The 24,542-nt window shown below is 37.6% G+C and overlaps 1 protein-coding gene across 3 annotated transcripts in view; it reads left to right on the top strand.

Annotated features, from left to right (window-relative positions):
• WDR19 (WD repeat domain 19) overlaps positions 1 to 24,542 on the top strand; it is an 88,928-nt gene that overhangs the window by 6,911 nt on the left and 57,475 nt on the right. For all 3 annotated transcript variants that reach the window (XM_081250413.1, XM_081250412.1, XM_081250414.1), the window contains exons 5-14: positions 4,170 to 4,285; positions 7,736 to 7,851; positions 11,327 to 11,407; positions 12,547 to 12,659; positions 12,936 to 13,109; positions 21,210 to 21,280; positions 21,745 to 21,917; positions 22,001 to 22,115; positions 23,005 to 23,111; positions 24,267 to 24,389. In XM_081250413.1, coding sequence (XP_081106539.1) covers positions 4,170 to 4,285; positions 7,736 to 7,851; positions 11,327 to 11,407; positions 12,547 to 12,659; positions 12,936 to 13,109; positions 21,210 to 21,280; positions 21,745 to 21,917; positions 22,001 to 22,115; positions 23,005 to 23,111; positions 24,267 to 24,389 — 1,189 coding nt within the window. The remainder of the gene's footprint in view (positions 1 to 4,169; positions 4,286 to 7,735; positions 7,852 to 11,326; positions 11,408 to 12,546; positions 12,660 to 12,935; positions 13,110 to 21,209; positions 21,281 to 21,744; positions 21,918 to 22,000; positions 22,116 to 23,004; positions 23,112 to 24,266; positions 24,390 to 24,542) is intronic.

Genomic DNA, 24,542 nt, shown 5'->3' with positions numbered 1-24,542 from the left:
AGTTAAACATACATATATTCTTCATATTCTTTTCCATTATGGTTTATCACAAGATATTGAATATAGTTCCCTGTGCTATACAGTAGGACCTTGTTTATCCATCCTGTATATGTAAGTCAGACTCTTGATGGCTACTGACAGGTATCAGCTTATACCATTCTTCACAGCAAGTTATGCCAGAGGAAAGAGCATGCCCCTATCACATTACTAGCGTCCGCTCATTTCTTCAGAAGTTCTCTGAATAGGGTAGGCAGGGCCATGGGGTTGATAATCCTACCCAGTGAAGAGTGGAATGAGGGTGGGGAAGTTCACAAGTGGGAAAAATCCTGGGCAGACAATAAATTGCAGGTCTCTGCTGAAATGGAAACCATTTTGCCATATGGAAAAGAAAAACCTATCGGTATTTACAACTAAAACTGCAATTTTGACCTTGAACAAGTTGCTTAACCTCTCTTTAAGCCTCAATTTCTTCATATATGTAAAGAGTGTATAGTAATAATAATCTGCTTCATGGCATCATGTGGCCTGCAGGTGGGCAGGAAGAGATCACACACATACCATAAGGTTAGACTATACTTTTCCAACTTACTTACCAAGGAATAACAGAGCAGGACCAAACATCACCTTAGCGCAGGTTCTCTTGACCCTCCAAAGTGACGCACGAGACATGCATCCACAGGCAATAGTGCCTGACCAACATCAAGTCTTGCTAGGTCTGAGAACCTTCATTTCTTGCTCTGTCCTTTAACACTTCGGTACATCACTTTTCAGAAGGATTTTACACACCCTGTGTGCTTCCATTCAAGAGGCTGTTTATAAACATCAAGTACTGCTTCATGAACCAAATTGAGCATCAGTGAGGCCAAATCCTGACCCAGAGAAAAAAATTGCATAATTAATCCCAGGTATTTCGAATTGGCAGCTCTGCCTCCCACTGCCTATCTTCCCCCACTTCCATTTTCTCACATCATCTCAGGATTGTTGTGATAGTTAATTGTATGCAGTGGCCAGGCACCAAAATAAGAACTGAGGGAACAGTAGATGTTATTGTAATTATCAATAAGGTAAAATTAAGGGTGTTTTACTGTTGCTATTAATATTTAATGTCTAAAGGCCTTTGGCTATAGAAAGGTATACCTACTACTGTTTGTTTTTTTGTTAATGATCAATCTCATACATCATGATAGGTAACAGTTTTGAATATCAAGTTTGCAAAATTTTCTTAAATATTTTGCAAACTTAAGTTTCCTTTAAACAATTAAAATTTCATTTAGAAATTTAATCTGATTAGATTCTTCTGCGCACTTCAAACACAAATAATTCACAAAGCATCAAATATAATTATTACAAAACTTGCTGCAATGCCACTTAACTATCTTAAATTATTAGGTTAGCACAATGGGTTGAATTTATTTCATCATTTTTACTAAATGTATTTTTTATACTTTTTAAGATTATAGTGGTACTTACCCTGGTCCTACCTAGGCCTGCAGCAGTAATCATTTAGTTTTTTACCTGGGATACAGCAATCGTTTCAGAGAAACTCTGAGTACAACATCTGGTTCATCAACCAATTGATTCTTGGTTGGATTATGGGACATGGTTGCTTCTCCCAAGACCATTCACACCTGAGTACTAGTCGCCCTACTCAGCTTCTTTTCTAATTGACCTTCAATTGTCATATCAGCCAGAATTTTACAAACCTGTGCCTTTCACATAGGTGGCCTTTTTTTGTAGCCAGGTGCATTTTCCTAAAGTAATATATTCATTACATTTTTCTTGGCCAGAAATACGTGTGATTATTATACGTTGGCCTGATCGGTTAACATAATTGGAAACATATGTATGTCTTGGGATCTTACTGTACTTTGTAGGACCTTCTAGAGGTCTTATCTCCTAAGAGAGGAAAGATAAAGCCCATTCAGTGAACTCTCCTTTTGATGACATTTGATTACTTGATCTTCTTGGAATACACCATTTAACCCTCTTTCTAGTTGGTTGTTCTGTGACTGTTAGTACTGATCAACTATTGACTGGACTAATATTGTTACACTACTCTTACTATATGTGACCACAGTTGCTAATCAGACCTTGTTCTTGTCATGTAGTTCCTCTTTTCTCTGATACTATTTAGCTCACTCCAATTTTTTAAATTCATGTTTTCTGAGCAGCAGACTCCAAAATGGGATTAAATGTGTAAGGTGTTTATCACAGGAAATATCTGTGAGGGAACAGAGAGGGAGAAGAAGTTAGAAGAGCCGTCAGACCACAGTGCATGTCTGACCCTTGTAAAGGAGAGAGGGAAGAAAGAAAGGGGGGTAGAAACATCTGGGACCGCAGCACAGTTCTAAAAAGTTCAGCTAGGCCCAGTCTGAGCCAAGGTTACCATCAAAGGAGTCCTGTGCCTCCCAGGAATGGTCCTCAGCAGGACCCCTGCCATGCGCAGTCATTGTCTGGGAACAGCCCATGGGAAGGTGTGGTCCCAGCACGTTGAGGTGGTGATGGATTCCAATGCCTAGCAGCTGGGGGCCTTGGTCGGTTACACTTTCTGTAGTTGGAGATCTGAGAGGCATGTTCTCAAGGCTGCTGTACCTACTTAAACTGAGAGACAAATGCATATTTATCTTTTATAAAATATGTACTTAATATCTTTTATAAAGTATACTGTATACTTAATATATTCAATAATTGTAAATATATACTCAATTGAAGAAAGCTAGCAGCCCGGTATATTAATACTTCTTATTAAAATTAATTTTTAGCTAAACATTTTATTACATTCACTTATTATTACAACTAACTTTTCCTATGCTTTAAGTGAATTTTTGTCTTCCAAGTATCATTAGGCTTTATGGCCTTTCACAAACTCAACTTGTATCAATTAAATATGTAATTTTTAATGCTCAAATTCCTCTAATTTAGCCAGAGGAGTCCCCTTTAAGCTCTTTTGTCCTTTTATTACTGCCCTCAACATTCTTGAGAGCTGTGTTGCTTTCTGAAAACAGTAGCTTGATCTATCAGTGACTCGCAAAGTTTAGCTGCATCAGAATCACCTGGAGAGCTTATGAGAACACAGACAGCTGCGCACCACCCCCAGTTTCTCATGCAGTAGGACAAGGGTGGGATCTGGGAACTAGCATTTCTGAAGTTCCCAGGTGGTGATGCTGGTCCTGGGATTGTATTTTCATAACCACTTTTCTAGATCCATTGTGATTTCTTTCCTCAATATATAAATGAGGGGGGCTTCCCTGGTGGCGCAGTGGTTGAGAATCTGCCTGCTAATGCAGGGGACACGGGTTCGAGCCCTGGTCTGGGAAGATCCCACATGCCGTGGAGCAACTGGGCCCCGTGAACCACAGCTACTGAGCCTGCGCGTCTGTAGCCTGTGCGCTGCAACAAGAGAGGCCGTGATAGTGAGAGGCCTGCGCACCGCGATGAAGAGTGGCCCCCGCTTGCCGCAACTGGAGAAAGCCCTCGCACAGAAACTAAGACCCAACACAGCCAAAAATAAATAAATAAATTAATTAATTAAGGAGCCAGATTTAAAAAAATATATATATATATATATATATATAAATGAGCTACTCTCCAAGGAGTCTTGATTCCCTTTAGTAGAGGATTGTATAAAAGTTCAACCTATGGATCCTAGAATGCACAGTAAGAACTGGTGGTAGGCAAACGTGCCTTCTACCTCCTTCTGAGCTACTCTTAGCAGAGCTGGAAAATGTATGTCTTTTTTCATGAATCATGAATTCCCAATGATTTTTCCAATTTAGTATATCGTATAGTTGGACCCTACTTTTTTTTTAAAGCATGAGATGTTATCATCCATGAAGATTTTTACCACAATTAGAGTTACAACTATCATTAGTAGACAAATTAATAAGTATCTCATCATGAGTCATCTGATGAAATTTGAGATTCCATCATGACTGAATTGAAGCCTATATTCATCATACATTTGTATTTTAAGTCTCACTCACCTAAGATCATTTTATAGTGTCTCAGAATGTCTTTAGCACTTCTTCGTAGTCCTAAAGCATTAAGTTGTAATTTTGTACTTCAGCTTCTAAGTAGATGTTAAAACTATTCATGAAGTACTTTTTAAAAGGACTACTTAGGGGGTTATAATTGTGAATTGTTTAGTAATTTGTATCTTAATGTTACAGGGATCAATTGTCTTTCCTTCTTTGGTCAAAATTTGGAAGTTTCCTGGCTGTTGGAACTGTTAAAGGAAATTTGCTCATTTATAATCGTCAGACATCTCGAAAGATTCCTGTCCTTGGTAGGTTGTAGCTGGAAACACTGCTAAATACTTGAGATGCTTTACATAAATGGAAATTTTACCACCTCAGATTTCCCTGATATTGCAAGAGAAATTTTGTAGTTTAAAATGAAGACTTCCCTGGTCAAGCCATACATCTATCTAAACTAGAAGATCCATCTTCACTACCTACTAAGAATTTCCCAGGCTATGTAACAGGTTGCCCTAGGGTGAGCCTGTGCCTTTGGACACGAGTACATTAATAGCATGGCTTCCATCTGACCCTTTCTCACCCAGATTGTGCCTCTGGCATGGAATAGCTCAGATGCATATCAACACATTAGTAGATGGGCTAAAACGTTTGGAGGCTTCTTGGACAGAGTATATCCAGATTCCTAATTCTGACCCCTCACTCTCTCCAAACACCAATTTATTCTAGGAGTTGACTTCGAGTTATATTTCCCTCAGGGTATATGACTGGATGGTATGTGTGTTTAATCCATTGACCTTCTTGGTTCGGTCTCTTTGATTCCCCCAGCCTCTGGTCACCTGGCATCTGCCCTGGGACTCCCCAGGAGGAAACAGTATCGATTCTTTTCAATTATTGTAACATCATGCTGGTGAATGGTGAAACAGTGGGCTTAATTACATACAGGTGGCCAGTATAATTTACCACTAATGGAAGAATTAAATCCCAGAGATAATAGTGCCCACAGAATACTTGAGAAAGTGCCTTTCAATTAAGGACACTTGTTCATTTCAAATTATTTTCACATATATGTATATCTTTCATAGGAATATTTTTAGTGCTCTAGCTAAACAGTTATGTCATTGATCCATCTGAAAAATTAAAGTGAAAACTTTTGAGTTACAAAACTCTGCTTTCACCATATAAATTAATTTGTTTGACTTAAGTAGGCATTTCCTATATCCCACTTCATTTACAGGTATATTCTACCAGTTAACTTATAAGCCCTAGAAATTTTGACACTTGAGGTATAAGAAAATAATTTGTCAAAGCATGATTATTTTGTGTCAGTATCTGTCATATATACATGATTTTATATGTGATCTTTGTATTTAATATGAATATTGATTCTAGTCTCAGCTAATTTAATTCACTGTGTAAAATGGAAAAGACTCAGGCTAATTATATATTTTAGGTCCTTTAGCTGCCTCTTTCAGAGTTAGTTGTGATTTGTGGCTCTGCTTTTTTTCCTTTGAAATAATTCACTTTCCTAAAACCAAGGCATTTCACTTCCAATAGCAGCTGCACGAATGCATGGTTTTTACAGTAGCTAATGTCTGTTACCTTGTTTCGTCGTGCTCTGATTTATTTCCTTGAACTAGACTAGATATAGGCAGTTCTCACTTTGCATGCTTCTAACATGCATGAATTTCATTGTTCACAGTGTACCTAATATTGCCAGTCTCCCGATAACATGATTTACACTTCAGTGGCCATAGTATGGTAACTGTAAGTTAATACTAATTAAATGAGTCAATACATCTAAAGTGCCCAGAACAATGTTAAGCAACCACACAAAACATGTTAACTGTTATCAGTGAAGTTAAGGTTAACCTGACTTCTGAGCACTAGAAGAAAAGGAGAGATTTTCTTCTCCCTTTCTTGAGTATAGAAAGAAGTTTGTCTTTGGCGTCTTTCCACCGCTCCTCATGTACTCCTTTTTTCCCTTCTAACGCCCATTACTTTGGACACCCAGTTCCAGTGTACCACTTAATCTATGATCAGCAAAACCTCCTATATCCCAGTCTCTTCTCTGAATGTTCCCTTCACTTTTGTGCTCTGGTCTTCTGATTTGAAATACTACCTCTATAGTCCCATATTTATCTCTTCCAAACTCTAGACTCATACATCCAGGTGCTTACTCAACATCTCCAATGAGATTTCTAGTAAACACTTCAAATTTAATACCACCAAAACCCATAGTTTTCCCTCTCATTGATGGCATTTCATCCTTTTAGATATTTAAGCCAAACCTTATCGTCATCCTTGACCCTTATCTTTCTCCTATGTTCCATACCTAATTTGCCAGAAAATTTGGTAGGATCCACCTACAGATATCTCCAGAACCAAGACTGTTCTCATCACCTCTACTGCTGCCACCATGGTGTGGGGCTCAGACATCTTCAGCCTGAATTTCTGGAATATCTTAACTGGTCTCCCTGCTTCAGATCTTTCCCTGCTATAGAATATCCTCAGCCCGGAGGCCACAGTGAGCCTTCTGCTCGGAACTCTCCAGTGGCTCTCCATGTCACCAAGGGTCAAAATCCTCACTATGGCCAGCCAAGCCCTCTGTGACCTGGCCCTTGGCGACTCTCTGACTTCATCTCTTACCCATCTTCTGGGACTTCACAGCTATACTCTCCTCCTACCTGAGCCTCTAACACACTGGCACACTCTGGCCTCAGGGTCTGCTCACTTAACGACTATTTATTTAGAGCCTGCCTTCTGCATACATACTGTATTAGGTTCTGTAAGGGGTACATGAATAAAATAAACATGATCTCTGTCTCAATAACAGCTAAAATAGCTAACATTTATATGGCATTTCCTATATGCCTGGCACTATTCTAAGTGCTTTAACTCGTTTGATCCTCAACCCCTATGAGAGAGCTCCTACTATTATCCCCAATTTTTGGATGATGTGACTAAGGAATAGAAAGGTTAAGTCACTTACCCATGGTTTTGCAGTAAGTGGTGGAGCCACTTATTCAAAATAGGCAGTCTGCCTCCAGAATCTGTATACTTAATTAACCTTGGGGCTCTTGAGTATTTATCTATCCCAGGACCTTCAACAAATGCCCTCAGTGTCAAGCATGCAACTTCCACCCCAAAATGTGGTTTTTGCACTGTCTAGATTGCTCAATAAATAAAGTCCTGATACTTAGTGGTTATCTAATATCCCATACTAGCTAAATGAGTCAACTCTTAACACAAGTCTCACTAAGGTGCATTCATATTTGTACCTCAGTGTTATCATGAATCATTGTATGTCCTTTAGTTATATATGCATAGTCAAAACTGTGATATTGAATCTGCTTATGCCAAGGGTCTCCCACACTGTGAAGAGTAGTAGAGATAGTAGAGATAGCTTCAGTGCTTTGAGATTTAAGCACATTTTGTGCTTAAGACATTATTGTGATAAGTTTGGTTATATGGTAAACAAACAAACTTGTCAAGGGGTGGAATATCTTTTTATGTTAGGACATATGCTCATATGCACATAAAAAATTGGAAAACAGGATTGCCCTCATATGCCTTTATCTTGATTTACAACTTGGTAATAAACTGTTTTAAATAAGGTTGCTTAGACACTAACTGCTGAGATTTTAACTTTCTTGTCTGTTTAATTTCCATAGTATATTATCTAAACTTTCAGATTAACATCACGGATATCTAAAATTTTTTTTGAGAATCAATATGTACAAAAATCATCTCTTTTTCAGGAAAACATACTAAGAGAATCACATGTGGATGTTGGAATGCAGAAAACATGCTCGCTTTAGGTGGTGAAGATAAAATGATTACAGTTAGTAATCAGGAAGGTGACACAATAAGACAGGTAATACAGTAACATCTCTTTGGTCTGCTATGTTCAAATTTTCTTCCAAAACAAAGTTTGTCTATCAAAAAATTTAAAAATCTCTATGTGAGATATGTATACAATAACTTCACATTCTAAACATCAATTTTTTTAATGTATTAGGACATTTTTCTTTAATATGAATACTTTATCCAAATATCCTCCTTTGTACATTTCCCATTGGCTAGTATTAGCATGGATTATCAGCTCTGTGGTTATAGTCAAACAGTATATTAGTGAAATAACTCTTATTTTATATACGTATATTTATGGCATAAATGTTAACAACTGGACTCAGTCAGGTAATGTAATCAACTGCCTGATTCTAAAGCCCACTCCTTTAGCTGATATGTTAAATTGCTTCCAAACTAATTCTAATTAAATTTAATTTTAGGATTAAATTTTACTGATGTTCAAATTTCCCGAGATTGATTAGATCTTCAGAGGCTCCTCTCAAGGGAATTTGTATTACCCATAGCTATAGAAGCTCACCAGTGGCAGAATTTCACTTTGGATGACTTGGCTTATGATTTATTACTTCTAGAGCAATATTGACATTCTTTGAATACCTGCTAGTTACATGGCACTGTGCTATGTACTATAGAAGAAATATGAAATATGACTACAGAAGAAATAAGAAATATGGCCCTATATTAACTGTCTATTGCTGCATAATAAAATACCCTCAGAACTTAGCAGTTTAAAACAACAAACACTGCTTTGCAGTTTTTGTGGATGAGGAATCCAGGTGCAGCTAAGCTGGGTACTTCTGCCTCAGGGTCTCTCATGAGGCTGCAATCATTTTATCAGTCTGAACTGCAGTCTTATCTGAAGGCTTGACTGGGGACCACAACAAAGCAGCTGGCAAGAGAGTGAGAATAGTCATTCAAGACTTAAGCTGCAATCATTAATAAATAACCTGATCTCAAAATTATTTTTGCTGTATTCTGTTCTCTAGAGGTGAGTCACTAGGCCCAGCCTACACTGAGGGGCTGGATGGGAATTACACAAAGGCATGAACACCAGGAGGTGAGGATCATTCCAGACCATCTTAGAGGCTGCCCACCATAGGCCCCCTACTCTCAAGAAGAGAAAACTAATCATGATAAAACATATATCATCTTATATGATTATCAAATTGTGTGATATAGCTTACAAGTCCTGTAACATTTGTGAGACAGAGGAGATAAATGAAAGTTGGATTGTGAATCTGTAAGAGAAAAGATGATCTAAATCAGTCAGGGTATAGGCAAAACTGTTGTAACAACGAGACCCAAAATTACAAGGACTCTAAGAATATGGTAGTTTGGGTGGTTTTTCCTCTTTTTTTTTCTCATAAAACAGAGAGGGGTAAGCATGTCATCTATGTATCTCTGCTTCTCAAGGTTGTATAAATTCCCCCTTCCTTCCTTCCCCTCCCTTCCTTCCATCTTATTGTTCTGCCATTTTCTAGAGTGTTTTGCCCTCATGTACATGGTTAAAGCAAGCATACCAGCACCTCATTTCAGCCCCAGGCAAGGAAAAAAGAGAAGTGGAGTGCAAGAAATTTGTGAACGACCTAATCTGGAAGATGCAATCATAATTTCCATTCATATCATATATCCAGAACCTAGTTATATGGTCACACCTTGCTGCTGCCAGGGAAGCTGCAAATTTAGTCTGCCTAGGTGATCATGTGCCCTGCTAAAACTTGTTTTAATGGGTATTGTAAGACATTTAGCAGTCGCTATCATTCACTCCAAGCAGAACAGAACAAAGATAAGAGGAAAAACTTATTACAGCTCGTTCATGGCTTATTCCAGACTGGACTGACTGAAGATTTGGACTTTGACTGAGAATTTATAGAAGATAAGTCTGAAGAAGAAAGTTGGTTCTTGTAACTGGAAAGCTTTGAAAGTGAGATAGAAGTAACTCAGTCATGTTGAGCAGACCATAGCATGATTACAGTGGTTCTTAAGGAAGGTTAATATGGCATTACAATAGAGATGTTAAAATATATATATATATATATATCATTACTGTAAAAAATAGTTTCTAGAAACCTTGTAATTTTGATCCATCTATATTGGTGTCCTTTAGAATTAGAATGCTACAGGTCCCCCCTCTTGTATCCATATCACACATCATCAGTAGATATTGGCATTTTTTTTCTTCAATGAATCAAGACCTTAGAATACTTTTCCACACATAACATCCAAGGAAGCCACTACCACTGAGCCATTATTAACATACAAGACAACTCTTTCCCATTTTTAATCCCCAAGAAGTATGTTTCCAGAATTTGGCATACTACTTAAGTTATGATGCAGTAAACAAAACATACGTTATAAGTATTGTTTTGTCTGGTATTTTCTCTGCATTGCTTTGACTTGGCTATTCTGCAGAGCACTCCATTGTAACTTGTGTGGATTTATCTTTATTTATCCTGCTGAGGACTTGTCTTGCTTCCTGAATCTGAAGATTGCTGTCTTTCATCAATCCTGGAAAGTTCTTAGTCATTATCTCTTTGAAATTCACCTCTCGCCATTTCTATTCTGTCTTACAAGAGCAACTGTTAGACATATGTTGGATCTTCTTATATCTCTTGATGTCTCTTTCATAGTTTCTTTTTGTCACTCTTTGCAATCTTCAGGATAATTTCCTCAAATCAGTTAACTTATTCTTTCTTCAAATTTGTCTAATCTGTCCATCCCATTGAGTCTTTATTTTAATGGCTCTACTTTTTATCTGTAGAAAGTACTTTGTAGTTCTTTTTAAAATCTGCCTGGACTCTTAAAGAAAGTGTTGTCTTTTCTTATATTTATGAGTCCTTTTATATTTTTAGCCATTTTAAATGTATTTATGATCTCTTTCTGATAATTCTGTTCTTTTTAGATCTGGTGACTCTTGCTCTTGATCCATTGTTTGTTTCTGAGTTTTCTCATTTTGAATTGTGAGCTCATCTCCAGCAGGGCTTGACTGTGGAAGTTTTTTGAAGCCTTTGAAGAGGCTTTAGATTCATTTTGGCCAAACACCGCAGGGAGTTTCTAGACCACTCAAAGTATAACTTTGGACCTTAGACCACAATGAGCATAGGAGGGAAAGTTTTTGATTTTAAAAGAATTTTTTCTGACCCAAAGCCCAGCTTGAGCCAAATGGGCTTCCTTATTGTCTCCCTTTACCAGAGCTGCTGCTCTGGATATCTGCAGCATCAGTTTCTGCACACACTTTGGTTTTCAATTTGATCTTTGCTTATGGTCCCTGGAAATCTTCCTAACCTTCTTTCAAGCTTATCTTAGCCATTTAATAAGATACGTGTTCAGTTTCATCCAGAATTTCTAGAAGTTTGTAGCAGTGGGATTTTCAGGTTGTTAGTCCAACCTGTAACAGAAATGAAAACAAGTTACCTGTTTTAGTAATAGAATGAATTTGATTTTGGGGTTTATTCATAGTGATAGTATTTTCACCCTTGCAGACACCAGTGAGATCAGAGCCTGGCGACATGCAGTTTTCCATGATGAAGACTGATGACCGAACCTCCACTGCTGAAAGCACGGTAAGAGTTCTAAATCAAATCCAGGCCCAAATTATTTTGGTAATTTTTTAGGATATTCTGTCTCCTTTTCTAGTATGGTTCAGAATCTATAGTGATAAATAAATTATAGTCCTTCACTTATTAAAGCAATGCAGGCCCCAGTTTCTCAGGCCTAAATGTTTTTTCTGCTGCCACCTAATATCACAGCAAGTGAGGACAGTTTCCTGTTACACTTGCTGCTCTTCTTACTCTTATGGTAGCAAAAACAGTGGGGGCACCTTGAAAAGCAAGAGTGTTGATTTCTCTATCATTTTTTTAAATTTTCACTCTATCAGATGTGGGGACCAGAGCTATGGAAATTATAGTTTTATTTTTTTAATACCTTAGATTGTTTTCCCTGCCACATTTTAACATTCTGAAATCCAGATGATTTTCACAATCAACAAGAATATATTTAATGAAGTAATGTTCCTTTATTTCTCAAAAAGCTATTATTAAAGTGATAATAACTCCTAACTGGTAGCATCTTAGAATCAAGGAAATATATCAAAGTGTTTCTCTTTACATATATATATCCATTACCCTTAATGAGCCCAAATAAGTAATTCACTCTTTTCTCTCCCCAACACAGTTAGACCCTCAACTGAGAATTATAGTTAAGTACCAACTTGTAACAGCAGGATAGTAGTCTAGCCACACTGACCAGTGCCCTGCAGGTGATGGGAAGAGTGATGATATAAAAAGCCAAGCTAGATTATCCACACAGGTGTGGACCTGTAATCCCAGATAGCCCAAAATCAAAATCAGACGGCCTTAGAAGACTCTCTGTACTCCGGATATGAATTCAGTTTCAATGGAAGTATGTCAGACCTACCTCCCTGTACTGCACAGGACTCAGAGGTACATCGAGCTATTTTAGTGTACTTCCAAGGGTGTATTGCATATACGTGAAGCCAAGTATCCTTCCCAGACTGTATATTAGTAAAATGTTACAAATGTTTTGAGTTAGTCACATTGTTACCTTACTAATTATAACATTTAACGTGCTAAATTTGGCTCATTGTTTTTCTAAATTAGGTTTATGCTCTTTGGATTTGCTTATTAGTCTTTTCATGAAGTGCTGAGTAATTCATTTCATAATCTCTTTTCTTTTCTGGCAGATAAGTGTAGTGGTTGGCAAGAAAACTTTGTTTCTTTTTAATCTGAATGAACCAGATAACCCAATTAATCTGGAGTTTCAGCAGTGCTACGGCAACATTGTCTGCTATAGTTGGTATGTACAAAAGCTCATTACAGAAGGATACCCCTGTGTTTTCCCTTACTAATTATATTTAATTTTTGTCTGTAGCATTTTCACTTCTCTATGTAACATTTTCTGGATTATAGTCTATGATTTATTATGTGGAACTACCTAGCATAGTATCTGACAAATAGGCCCTTGATAAATTATATTCTCTAATTCCTTAGTTTTAAGGTATTTGCTTATTTACTGTATTGCAAATGATAGTTAATCTTCCTTTTTACTGTATTATTGCCTTTGTTGCTATAGGTATGGTGATGGCTACATCTTGATTGGTTTTTCACGTGGAATTTTTATGGTCATTTCCACTCATATTCAAGAGATCGGTCAAGAGATATTTCAAACTCGTGACCATAAAGATAGTCTAACCAGTATTGCAGTATCACAGACCCTTAACAAAGCTGCTACATGTGGTGATAACTGGTAAGTTATATTCACATATTCCCAGGAAAGCTTATATAAGGAATATTCAAGAGATTCAACAGGACATTGTTAACTAATGTGAATCTATCAACCATAGTTGCACTGTTAGAATATGTTTGCAGTTGAAAATTCCTAACATGTCTTTACCTCTGCCTTTAACACTTGGGGTAATACCTAAAATACTAAATGCGTACTAAATACAAAACCTAAAATGGAGTATGCTTGAAAATCAATCTTAAAAATAAAATAGGCACTTCTGGGTAACATGGAGTAAGCACGCTCCACCCTGTCACTCTCACTGAATACAGCCATAAAACCTGAACAGAATCCATGGAACAGCTATTTAAGGACTCTGAAAAGTAAATAGTAGCAGGCAGATTGGAGAAGAAGGCCGGCGTTTGAAGTATCACTGAGCCAGTGGTGAGTCTCCCATTTGTCTTCTGGTCTCTCTCAGCCAGGACTCAAGGCAGCCTGAAACCTGGACCCTGGATGTAAGCACCAGGCAGAGAGAGAGAACTCTGAGAGAAGCCCTTTAGTTCTGGCTCAAGTTGCAGGAAAGAGAACTCCTAACACTCAGAGAAAGTTGGGGGAATCCCCCAATTTTTTTTTCTTTCTTTGTTCTCTCATGCCCCAGCCACCAAGCATTCTCACCATGGCAGTGACAGCAAGGACCCACAGGCACCTAAAACTCTGATGAAGGGTAACCTTCCTCTCCAATTGGAGGAGCTGTGGTCCCGAGAAGGTGGGGCATACCCTTGTTATTTATTTTTCTCTCTGTCCTCTCACTACTTGGCTGCAGGCACAGTTGTAGGAGGTACAAGGTAGAGCAGAGCAACTAGAGCCCCAGCTTTCCTGCTGGAAGCTTTCCTGCTGGAAGACCAAAAAGGGGAGCCCCAGGGAACAGAATATACCAGGGAGGTCCTAGAGAAGGAGAAACTCTGGAAAGCAACCTTATAAAGATATTTATGAACTCCCAGGTTCATCCCTGAGCTGTGTGTGTGTATCACATCCTAAACACATACCAAAAGACTTTGAGAACTGAAATAAGGGATAGATCATAGCCCATGTCCTATACTGGCCAAAGAGTAGGGCATACAGGGACATATCCGAGTACCACTGCAAAGGCTTTGGAAGTGGAACTGACACTGAAATCATAACCCACAGAAGGCTGGTTAAAATGTGTGGCCTGAACCCAACTGGGCTGTTTGCCTGCTTAAAAAAAGAAAAAAAAAATTAACCTTCTCTGTGGGATTTAAACAAGACAGAGTCTCATAACATAATATTCAAAATGTCCAGAATATAACACAAATTACTTGACATATGAAGAATCAGGAAAATTTCAACTCACTTGAGAAATGGCAATCAAAAGACACCAATGCCAAGATGATGCAAATAGCAGCTATTATAAAAATGCTCCAAGAAGTAAGGGCTAGCATTCTCAAAACAGATGGGAACAGTCTCAGAATAGAAATAGAGCTTATAAAGAAGAACCAAATGGAAATTCTGGGACTGAAAAAATAATATTAATGCAGTGTATGTAACACCAGAATGGAAATCACAGAGTAAAAGAGTTGGTGAAGTTGAAGGTAGAGCAATAGAAATATCCATTCAGACCCAGAGGAAAAAAAGATTGGGAAAAAAAAAAAAAAAATGAGCAGAGCCTCAGGGACCTGTGAAACTACCAAAGGTCTAACATTTGTGTCTTAAGAATCTCAGAAATGATGGCCGGAAACTCTCACATTTGGCAAAAGACATAAGCCTATATATAAGTTCAGCAAACCCCAAAAGGGTAAATCCAAAGAAATCTAGGCCCAGACACATCATAATCAAACTGCTAAAAACTAAAGGCAAAGAAAAGATTTTGAAAGCAGCCAGAGAACATTTTGAATGACAGCAGATTTCTCACCATAAACCATAGAGGCCAGAAGGAAACTCACAACATTCTTAAAGTGCTGAAAGAAAAGAATTGTTAACCAAACCTCTATCTATATCCAGTAAAAATATCCATCAGTAATGAAAGTGAAATAAAAACATCCTCAGATGAAGGAGAATGAAGAGAATTTACTGCCAGTGGACCTCCTCTAAAAGAATTGCTGAAGGAAATTCTTCAGATAGAAGAAAACAGATGACAGGAGGAAATTTGGAACATCAAGAATAAAGGAAAAGCAACAGTAATGGTAAATAGCTGGGTAGGTAAGGTGGAGGCAGGGGAGACTGTTGGTCACAAGGGCTATTGGTGAAGTCACATAAAGAACTTACATTTGCTTGTGTGGGCTGCTATGTAGGGCATGCATGTGCAGGAAGGACTAGTGTTAGTTTAAGGTCCCTGCAAGCCACTTGGCCAAGTAGAGGCCAAGGAAGCTACATCATGGTGTAGCTTAGCTAAACTCTCAACAGACTTGGACCGTGTTGTAAACCAACCAGACCTAGCAGACATCTACAGAACACTCCACCCAACAACAACAGAATACACATTTTTTCCAAGCACCCATGGAACATTCACCAAGGTAGACCATATCCTGGACCATGAAACAAACCTCAGCAAATTGAAATTGAAATCATACAAAATGTGTTCTCTAACCATCATGTAATCATGCTTGAAATCAGTAGCAGAAAGACAACAAGAAATTCTCTGAACACTTGGAAACTAGACAACCTACTTCCATAACTCATGGGTCAAAGAGTAAATCTCAAAGCAAATTAAAAAATACATAGAACTTAGTGAAAATGGAATTGCAACATATCAAAATATATGAGAGGCAGCTAAACCATTTCTGAGAAGAAAATTTATAGTATAAATTCATACACAGGAAAGAAAAGATTTCAAATCAATTAGCTAAGTTCCTACCTCAAGAAACTAGAAAAAGAAGAGCAAAATAGGCCCAGAGCAGAAGGAAGAAAGTAATAAAGAGCAGAAATTGAAAATTAAAAAATAAAAAAATTAATTAAAAAGCTGGAATTTTTGAAAAAAAATGATAAGTCTCTAGAAAGGATGACAAAAATAGAAGACACAAATCACCAATATCAGGAGTGAAATAGAGGTATCACTACAGATCTGAAAACCATTAAAAGGAGAAAGGAATACTACAAACAACTTTATACTCAGAAATTTGACAACTTAGAAGATAGGGAACACAACCCAATCAAAAAATGGGTGGAAGATCTAAATAAACATTTCTCTAAAGAAGACATACAGATGGCCAAAAAGCATATGAAAAGATGCTCAACGTATTAATTATTAGAGAAATGCAAATCAAAACTATAATGGGATATCACCTCATACCAGTCAGAATGGCCATCATCAAGAAAATCTACGAACAATAAATGTTGGAGAGGGTGTGGAGAAAAGGGAACCCTCCTACACTGTTGGTCAAAAAGATATGTGCACCCCAATGTTCATTGCAGCATTATTTATAATGGCCAAGACATGGAAGCAACCTAAATGTCCATCAACAGAGGAGTGGATAAAGAAGATGTGGTACATATATACAATAGAATATTACTCAGCCATAAAAAAGAACAAAATAATGCCATTTGCAGCAATATGGATGGACCTAGAGATTGTCATATTGAGTGAATAAGTCAGACGGAGAAAGACAAATATCATATGATATCGCTTATATGTGGAAGCTAAAAAAAAATGGTACAAATAAACTTATTTATGAAACAGAAAGAGAGTCACAAATGTAGAAAACAAACCTATGGTTACCAGGGGGGAAGGGAGGGAAGGGATAAATTGGGAGATTGGGCTTGACATATACATACTACTATATATAAAATAGATAACTAATAAGGACCTACTGTATAGCACAGGAAACTCGACTCAATATTCTGTAATGACCTATATGGGAAAAGAACCTAAAAAATAGTGGGTATATGTATATGTATAACTGATTCACCTTTCTGTGTACGTGAAACTAACACAACATTGTAAATCAACTATATTCCAAAAAAAAAAAAAGAAACAGTTCTTCAAAAGCCACTATCAAAACTCAACCCAGATGAAATAGATAATCTGAATTAGCTCTGTAACCATTAAAGACATTGAATAATAATTTTAAAGCTCCTGAATAATAAATCTTCACATCCAGATGGTTTCACTGGAGAATTCTACCAAATATTTAAAAAAGAATTAACACCAATTTTACAAAATCTCTTCAGAAAGAGGAGGAAACACTTCTCAACTTATTTTACAAGGCTAGTATTACCCTATACCAAAGCAAATAAAGATAGTATTAAAAAAAGAAAGATGGGCTTCCCTGGTGGCGCAGTGGTTGAGAGTCCACCTGCCGATGCAGGGGACACGGGTTCGTGCCCCGGTCAGGAAGATCCCACATGGCACAGAGCGGCTGGGCCCGTGAGCCATGGCCACTGAGCCTGCGCATCCGGAGCCTGTGCTCCGCAACAGGAGAGGCCACAACAGTGAGAGGCCCGCGTACTGCAAAAAAAAAAAAAGAAAAGAAAGAAAGAAAGAAAACTAGAGATCACTGTCTCTCATGAACTTAGACACAAAAATCCTCAACAAAATTGAGCAAACTGAATCCAGCAATGTAAAAAAAAATTGTGCCTCATGACCAAGTGGGATTTATTCCAAGTATGCAAAGCTGGCTTAACATTCAAAAATCAATGTAATTACCATATCATCAGTCAAAGAAGAAAAATCATATGATCACATCAATTGACACACACAATTCACTAAATCTAACACGTATTCATAATAAAAACTCTCAGCAAATTAGGAATAGAGGGGAATTACCTCAACTTGATAAAGAACATCTACAAAAAACGTATAGATAACATCATATTCTATGGTGAAAGACTGAATGCTAGCCCCCTAAGATTGGGAACAAGGCAAGGATATCCACCTTCATTACTCTAACTCAATCTAATATTAGACATTCTGGTCACTGCAGTAAGGCAAGAAAAAGAAATAAACCACATCCAGATTGGAATGGGAGAAGTATAACTATTTTTATTTGCAGGTGACATGTTTGTCTATGTAGGAAATCCCAAGGAATCTACAAACTCTTAGAACTAAAACTAATAAGTGAGTTCAGCAGGGTGGCAAGATACAAGGTCAACACACAATCAATTGCATGTCTATGTACTAACAATGGACATGCGGAAACCAAATTTAAAATATACAATTTTTAATCCAAAGAAAATGAAATACTTAGATACACACGTCACAAAATATGTACAAGGTCTGTATGCTGAAAACTACAAAATGCTGCTGAAAGAACTCAAAGTAGATACAAGTAAATGGAGAGACATAATGTGTTCATAGAGTGGGAGACTCAACACAGTAAAGATTCCAATTCTCTCCAAATCGATCTATAGATTTAATGAAATTCATATCTGAACCCCAGCATGATTTTTTGTAGATAGAGAAAGCTTATTCTAAAATATATATGCAAAATCATAAGCCCTAAAATAGCCAACAGCAGTCTTTTAAAAAGAACAATAAAATTTTACCTGATATTAAAGCTTAGTATGTAGCTACAGTAATCAAGGCCATAGATTAATGGGAACAGAATAGAGAAGCCAGAAATAAACCCACACAAATATGCACATCTGATTCTTGACAAAAATGCAAAAGTAATTAAATAGAATTAAAATAGCCTTTTCAACAAATGGTGCTAGAGCAGTTGGAGATCCATACACCAAAAAAATTAACCTGAACCTAAACCTCACACCTTAATCAAAACTTAACTCAATGCATCATGGACTTAAATGTAAAATGTAAAACTGTGTAAAACAGGAAATCTTTTGGATCTAGGGCTAGGCAAACAGTTCTTAGATATGAAACCAAAAACATCTATATGAGGAGAAATTGCTAAATTAGGTTTCATCAAAATTTAAAACTTTTGCTCAGTGGAAGATTCTGTTAGGAGAATGAAAAGATAAGCAGCAAAATGAGAGAAGATATTTTGCAAACCACGTATCCAACAGAGGACTAGTGTCTGGAATACATAAAGGGCTCTTTCAAAACTCAAAAGTAAAAAACCCAACAGTCCAAGTAGAAATGGGTAAAAGACATTTCAGCAAAGAGGATATACAGACAGTAGATAAACACATGAACAGATGTTCAACATCATTAACTATTAGGGAAATGCCAACTAAAACCACAGTGAGATATCACTACACATCTATAAGAATGGCTATAATTAGGGACTTCCCTCGTGGTCCAGTGGTTAAGAATCCACCTTCCAGTGCAGGGGACACGGGTTCAAGCCCTGGTCAGGGAACCAAGATCCCACATGCTGCAGGGCAACTAAGCTCATGCACTGCAACTACTGAGCAGTCAAGCCACAACTAGAGAGCCTGCGTGCCACAACTACAGAGAAGCCCAAGCACTGCAACAAAGAGCCCGTGCGCCGCAACAAAAGATCCCGCCTGCCGCAACTAAGACCCGACACAGCCAAAAATAAACAAATATTTTTTAAAAAGAATGGCTATAATTTAAAATATGTAGTGATAACACCAAATGTTGGTGAGGGTGAGGAGAATCTGGATCATTCATACATTGCTGGTAGGAATGTAAATTGGTACAGCTACTCTGGAAAACAGTTTGGCAGTTTCTTAAAAAAAACTAAACATGCAGTTACACTCCTGGCCGTTTTCCCCAGAGAAACCAAAACATGTTCACAGAAAACTCTGAATATGAATGTTTATAGCACCTTTATTTGTAATAGTTGAAAACTAGAAACAATCCAGGTGTCCTTCAGTGGGTGAACGGTTAAATAACCTGGTATTCCATAGTGTGAAATACTACTCAGCAATAAAAAGGAACAAACTATTCATGCACGCAAAAACTTGGATGAATCTCCAGAGAACTATGATTGAAGAAAGGTAATCCCCATAGGTTGCATACTGTATGATTTCATTTACATAATATTCTTGAAATGATAAAGTTATAGAAGCAGAACAGACTAATGGTGGCTGGAGCTTAGGGATAGCTCTGGGGTGTGGTGGGGAGGAAGGAGGTAAGTGTGTTTATAAAAAGGGACATACAAGGGATCGTTGTGGTGATGGGAACCCTCCTGTATCCTGACTGTGGTTGTGGCTCTCAGGAACCTCCTGTGTGAAAAAATCTCATAGAACTAAACACACACACACACACACACACACACACACACACACACACACACACACACACACACACACACACACACACACACACACACACACACACACACACACACACACACACACACACACACACACACACACACACACGTAAGACCAGGGACATCTGAATAAGATTCATGGATTTTATCAACGTCAACATCCTGATTATGATATTATACTATAGTTTTTCAAGGTGTTACCATTGGGGAAAAAGGTAAAAGTTACACAGAATCTCTCTGTTACTTCTTACAACCACATGTGGACCTATAATTATATCAAAATTAAAAGTTTAATTAAATGAAAACATTTAATGTTTTAAATGAAAGGAAAAATATATAAGTGGGACAGTGGGAGGGAGGAGAAGGGAGGAAGGAAGGAGAGGGGAAGGGAGACAGGAAGAAAGAAATGTTGCAACCATTAGGTCCCGCTACACAGCTTTCATTCGCATTAGCCTACTTACTCTTCCCAATAACCCCGTGAAGTAACATTATGCCTGCATTTTTCAGAGCTTTCCACCTAGGCCTTGTGATTCCAAATTGAATGCTCTTTCTATTATACGTCACTTCTTTTTGTAGGAAAAAACTCTTGGGATGGGCGGGGCGGGGCGGGGCGGGGCGGGGGGGAGGACACATTGCAAAGAGGAACCTGCTTCAGCTTGCAATAATTAATACTGCTCAGGGGAATGTTTTCCTACTCAAACTTTTCTTCAGTATAACTTAAACCTCCTTGTTCCTGAAGCTGTAGATTAGAGAGCTGAGGCACAACCCTACCCCACAACTCAACAAACAAACAAAAATTTAAAGGATAAAATATAGTTAAATATAGAAAATTTAATATTTTCTTACCTTAACCCAGTGGATCCTCCTTTTTTTGAAGAACACTGACCTGTTCCATAGCTTATAATTGTTTGTGAAGAAAAACAATTTAACTTAGCGGTCATATTTAAAGGACATTTTTTTAATTTTTCAGCATTAAAATCCATGACTTGGCAGAATTAAAAGACATGTATGCTATAATCAACCTGGATGATGAAAATAAAGGTACTGATTTTTCTGTAGCAGAATGACATTTTATCGTTTCGATTACAGAGAGTAATGTGTTACTGTATGGTTTGCATTAATTATAGGAGGAATAAAATTAACACCTTTCACTAGAGTTCCCTAAGATAGCCTCCTTATTTCAGTAATTATGTTGAGTCATACTCCTTGACTAGAAGCATATAAGTCCACTTTGATTCGAAGATTTCTGGTGCGTTTTATCCCAAATCCAGTTGCAAAAACTAAATTCTTACATACCTTCCCTTTGAGCCAGTGTTGAATGAATCAGGGCTCATGTTCATAAGCCAATCCATGATGAACGTCCTAGTCTAAATAAAGACTATTTAAACTATTTTTTAAATTTGAAGATTTTTATGCCTCTAGCAGCTTAAGTGAAGAGAGTTGCTTGTTTGCCTGCAACAGTATCTCTGTTTTTGAATAATCCTTTATTATGTCCATTATTTCAGGATTGGGCACCTTGTCCTGGACAGATGATGGTCAGTTGCTGGCACTGTCTACCCAGAGGGGATCGCTCCATGTTTTCCTGACCAAGCTCCCTGTCCTCGGGGATGCCTGCAGCACCAGGATTGCATATCTCACCTCCCTCCTTGAAGTCACCATAGCCAATCCTGTTGAAGGAGTATGAAAATGCTGTTACTTTTATTTATTAATAAAATCAAAACAGTTTCAGCGGTTAACTACTGTTATTTTTCTCTATTATAGGAGCTACCAGTCACAGTTTCTGTGGATGTGGAACCCAACTTTGTAGCAGTAGGGCTTTATCACCTGGCTGTGGGAATGAATAATCGAGCTTGGTTTTATGTCCTTGGAGAGAACGGCAAGTCTAAAGCCAGTTGTTTTCTTATCTAGCATATAATTTGTTTTTATTTAGGAAGCACTGATAGTTTCTTTTAAGACCAAGTCTTTCACTCTTTTTCTTCAGACATCTCTTTCTTAGCTTAAATGGTTTTGCAAATCCTCTAAAAATTTGTAATAGTTGAAAACTAGAATTTTGCATAATTTTTGGAAAGGTTTTATTCTTTATCTTTGTTGTGAAGACACCGTGGTATAGTGGGGCAGAGTGTGATCTTTAGAACTGGGCCCTGGGTTCAAATTCCCTTCTGCCCCTTTTAGCTGGGTGCCTGTAGACAAATTCTTTACCCCTCTGAGCCTTGGTTTACTCATCTGGAAAATGAGGATTCTTCTACTTATGAGGAAAATTAAATGAAATAAAATGTGTGATCTGCTTTTGCACACAGTCTTTCTTAGGCACTTCTTGGTCTGGTGGGTACTTAGTAAATGTTGATTCCCTCCCCCGCTTTATTCTTTGAAAAATGACCATTAGCATCTGAAGGGAGCCTTGCTTTTTCTTCCCCTCCTTCCTCCTCTCCACCCCTTTCCCCACTGGAGGTCAGATATCCCTCAGGAACAGAGCCAACCTGAGAATTATCGTTAGATGTTCTATTAAGCTTATTGTCACTAAGGTTTAATTTTTGGTTGTTTTGCATGTGATTTTATTTTACGTTACTTTGTTTCATGTGAACCACTATGAAATTCCTGAAGGCAAATTTATATGGCAACTAAGATTTTCTTTAGAATGGCTAAAATAAAAATTTTAGGTTCAGAATATTCTTGCAAAGGCACACGTTTAAAACTTATTTGCAAATCATTAATTAGATCATTTTATTTATATTTTAATGTGTTTGGTTTTGTTTTAATTGCTGCAGCTGTTAAAAAATTGAAAGATGTGGAGTATCTGGGGACAGTAGCCAGCGTTTGCCTTCATTCTGACTATGCAGCTGCACTTTTTGAAGGCAAAGTCCAATTACATTTGGTAAGTATAATTTTGATGTCCTGAGGCCTGCTCAGGTAAGTGATGAACAGCCTAATGTTTTATTATCAAGAACTTTGGTCAAGAAGCGACCATATGCTTTGTGACCACCTAGAGGGGTGGGATATGGAAGACTGGAGGGAGCACAAGAGGGAAGAGGTATGGGAACATATGTATATGTACAGCTGATTCACTTTGTTATACAGCAGAAACTAACACACCATTGTAAAGCAATTATACTCCAATAAAGATTTTTAAAAAACAAACAAACAAAAAACAGCATTAAGGTAAAAACTAGGAAATCTGAATAAAGTATGGAGTTATGTTATAAATGATGTTTCGATATTGGTTATTATTTGTGATAAACATACCATACTCATGTAACGTGTCAATGACAGGGGAAACCGGGTGTGGGGTATATGAGAACTCTACTATCTTCACATCTTCTCTGAAAATCTTAAAAGCACTCTAAAATAAAGATTTATTTTTAAAAAATAAAAAAAATAAAGAAGCAACCATATGACAGACTAACTAGAAAGCCAGATGTGGATAAAGGATTAACAGAACTCCTTACCCTTCTGCACGAGCTGTTCAGTTGACTCCCAAGCTCTGTTCCCATGAAACCTGACAAGAGTTTCAGCTGTGCTACTCACAACATTGCTTATGGTAAAAATGACTGTGTAGACTGCATCTAGGAGGAACTATAAGTAAATTGTAAAAACTGATGGGAATGCCATACGTCTGGCTTCCTGGAATGCACTGACCCATGTATTTGGGCATGTCACTTGTGGGGATCTTGAAACTATGTCTGTTGAGTTGCTCAAAAGATATTGGCCCCTGAAATATGGGGCTTCTCAACCAGGGCATCTCCCACATCTGTTTCTTGGCTCTTTGCTTCTGGGAAGCCAAAGAGACTAGCTACTAGACAACTGCAGAGCCTGCTGCGGAGACTATTCCCATTAAAAGGGATGTTTAATGTGCCCTGCTGGCATGCTGGGTTCCTTCCTGATATCTTTCTGAGTAAACTGGTCTGTGATAGTTTGGTGAGTCTGAATGTTTAGCTGAACTTAAGAAAAAGACTCTCCCCTACCCCTTAAATGTTGCAAACCAGGTTTATTCAGATAAATCTATGATCCACTATTATTCTTTATGTTTTAGATAGAAAGTGAAGTGTTGGATGCTCAAGAAGAACGTGAGACTCGACTTTTCCCAGCAGTGGATGATAAGTGCCGTATTTTATGTCATGCCTTAACTGGTGATTTCCTCATCTATGGCACAGATGTACGTATTGTCTTCCTTAATATAGGACATGGGGGAATTTCTCATTTTTACTTTGTAATTTGTTTATTATATATGTGTTTATATACATCTATTATATAGATATCATATGTGCAACTACAAACATTATATACTTATGTAGAGCACATAGGTGGC

This window comes from Mesoplodon bidens (genome assembly GCF_964165515.1).
Source record: "Mesoplodon bidens genome assembly, chromosome: 1".
Lineage (NCBI taxonomy): Eukaryota > Metazoa > Chordata > Mammalia > Artiodactyla > Ziphiidae > Mesoplodon > Mesoplodon bidens.
This window is presented reverse-complemented; position numbering and strand designations above follow the sequence as displayed.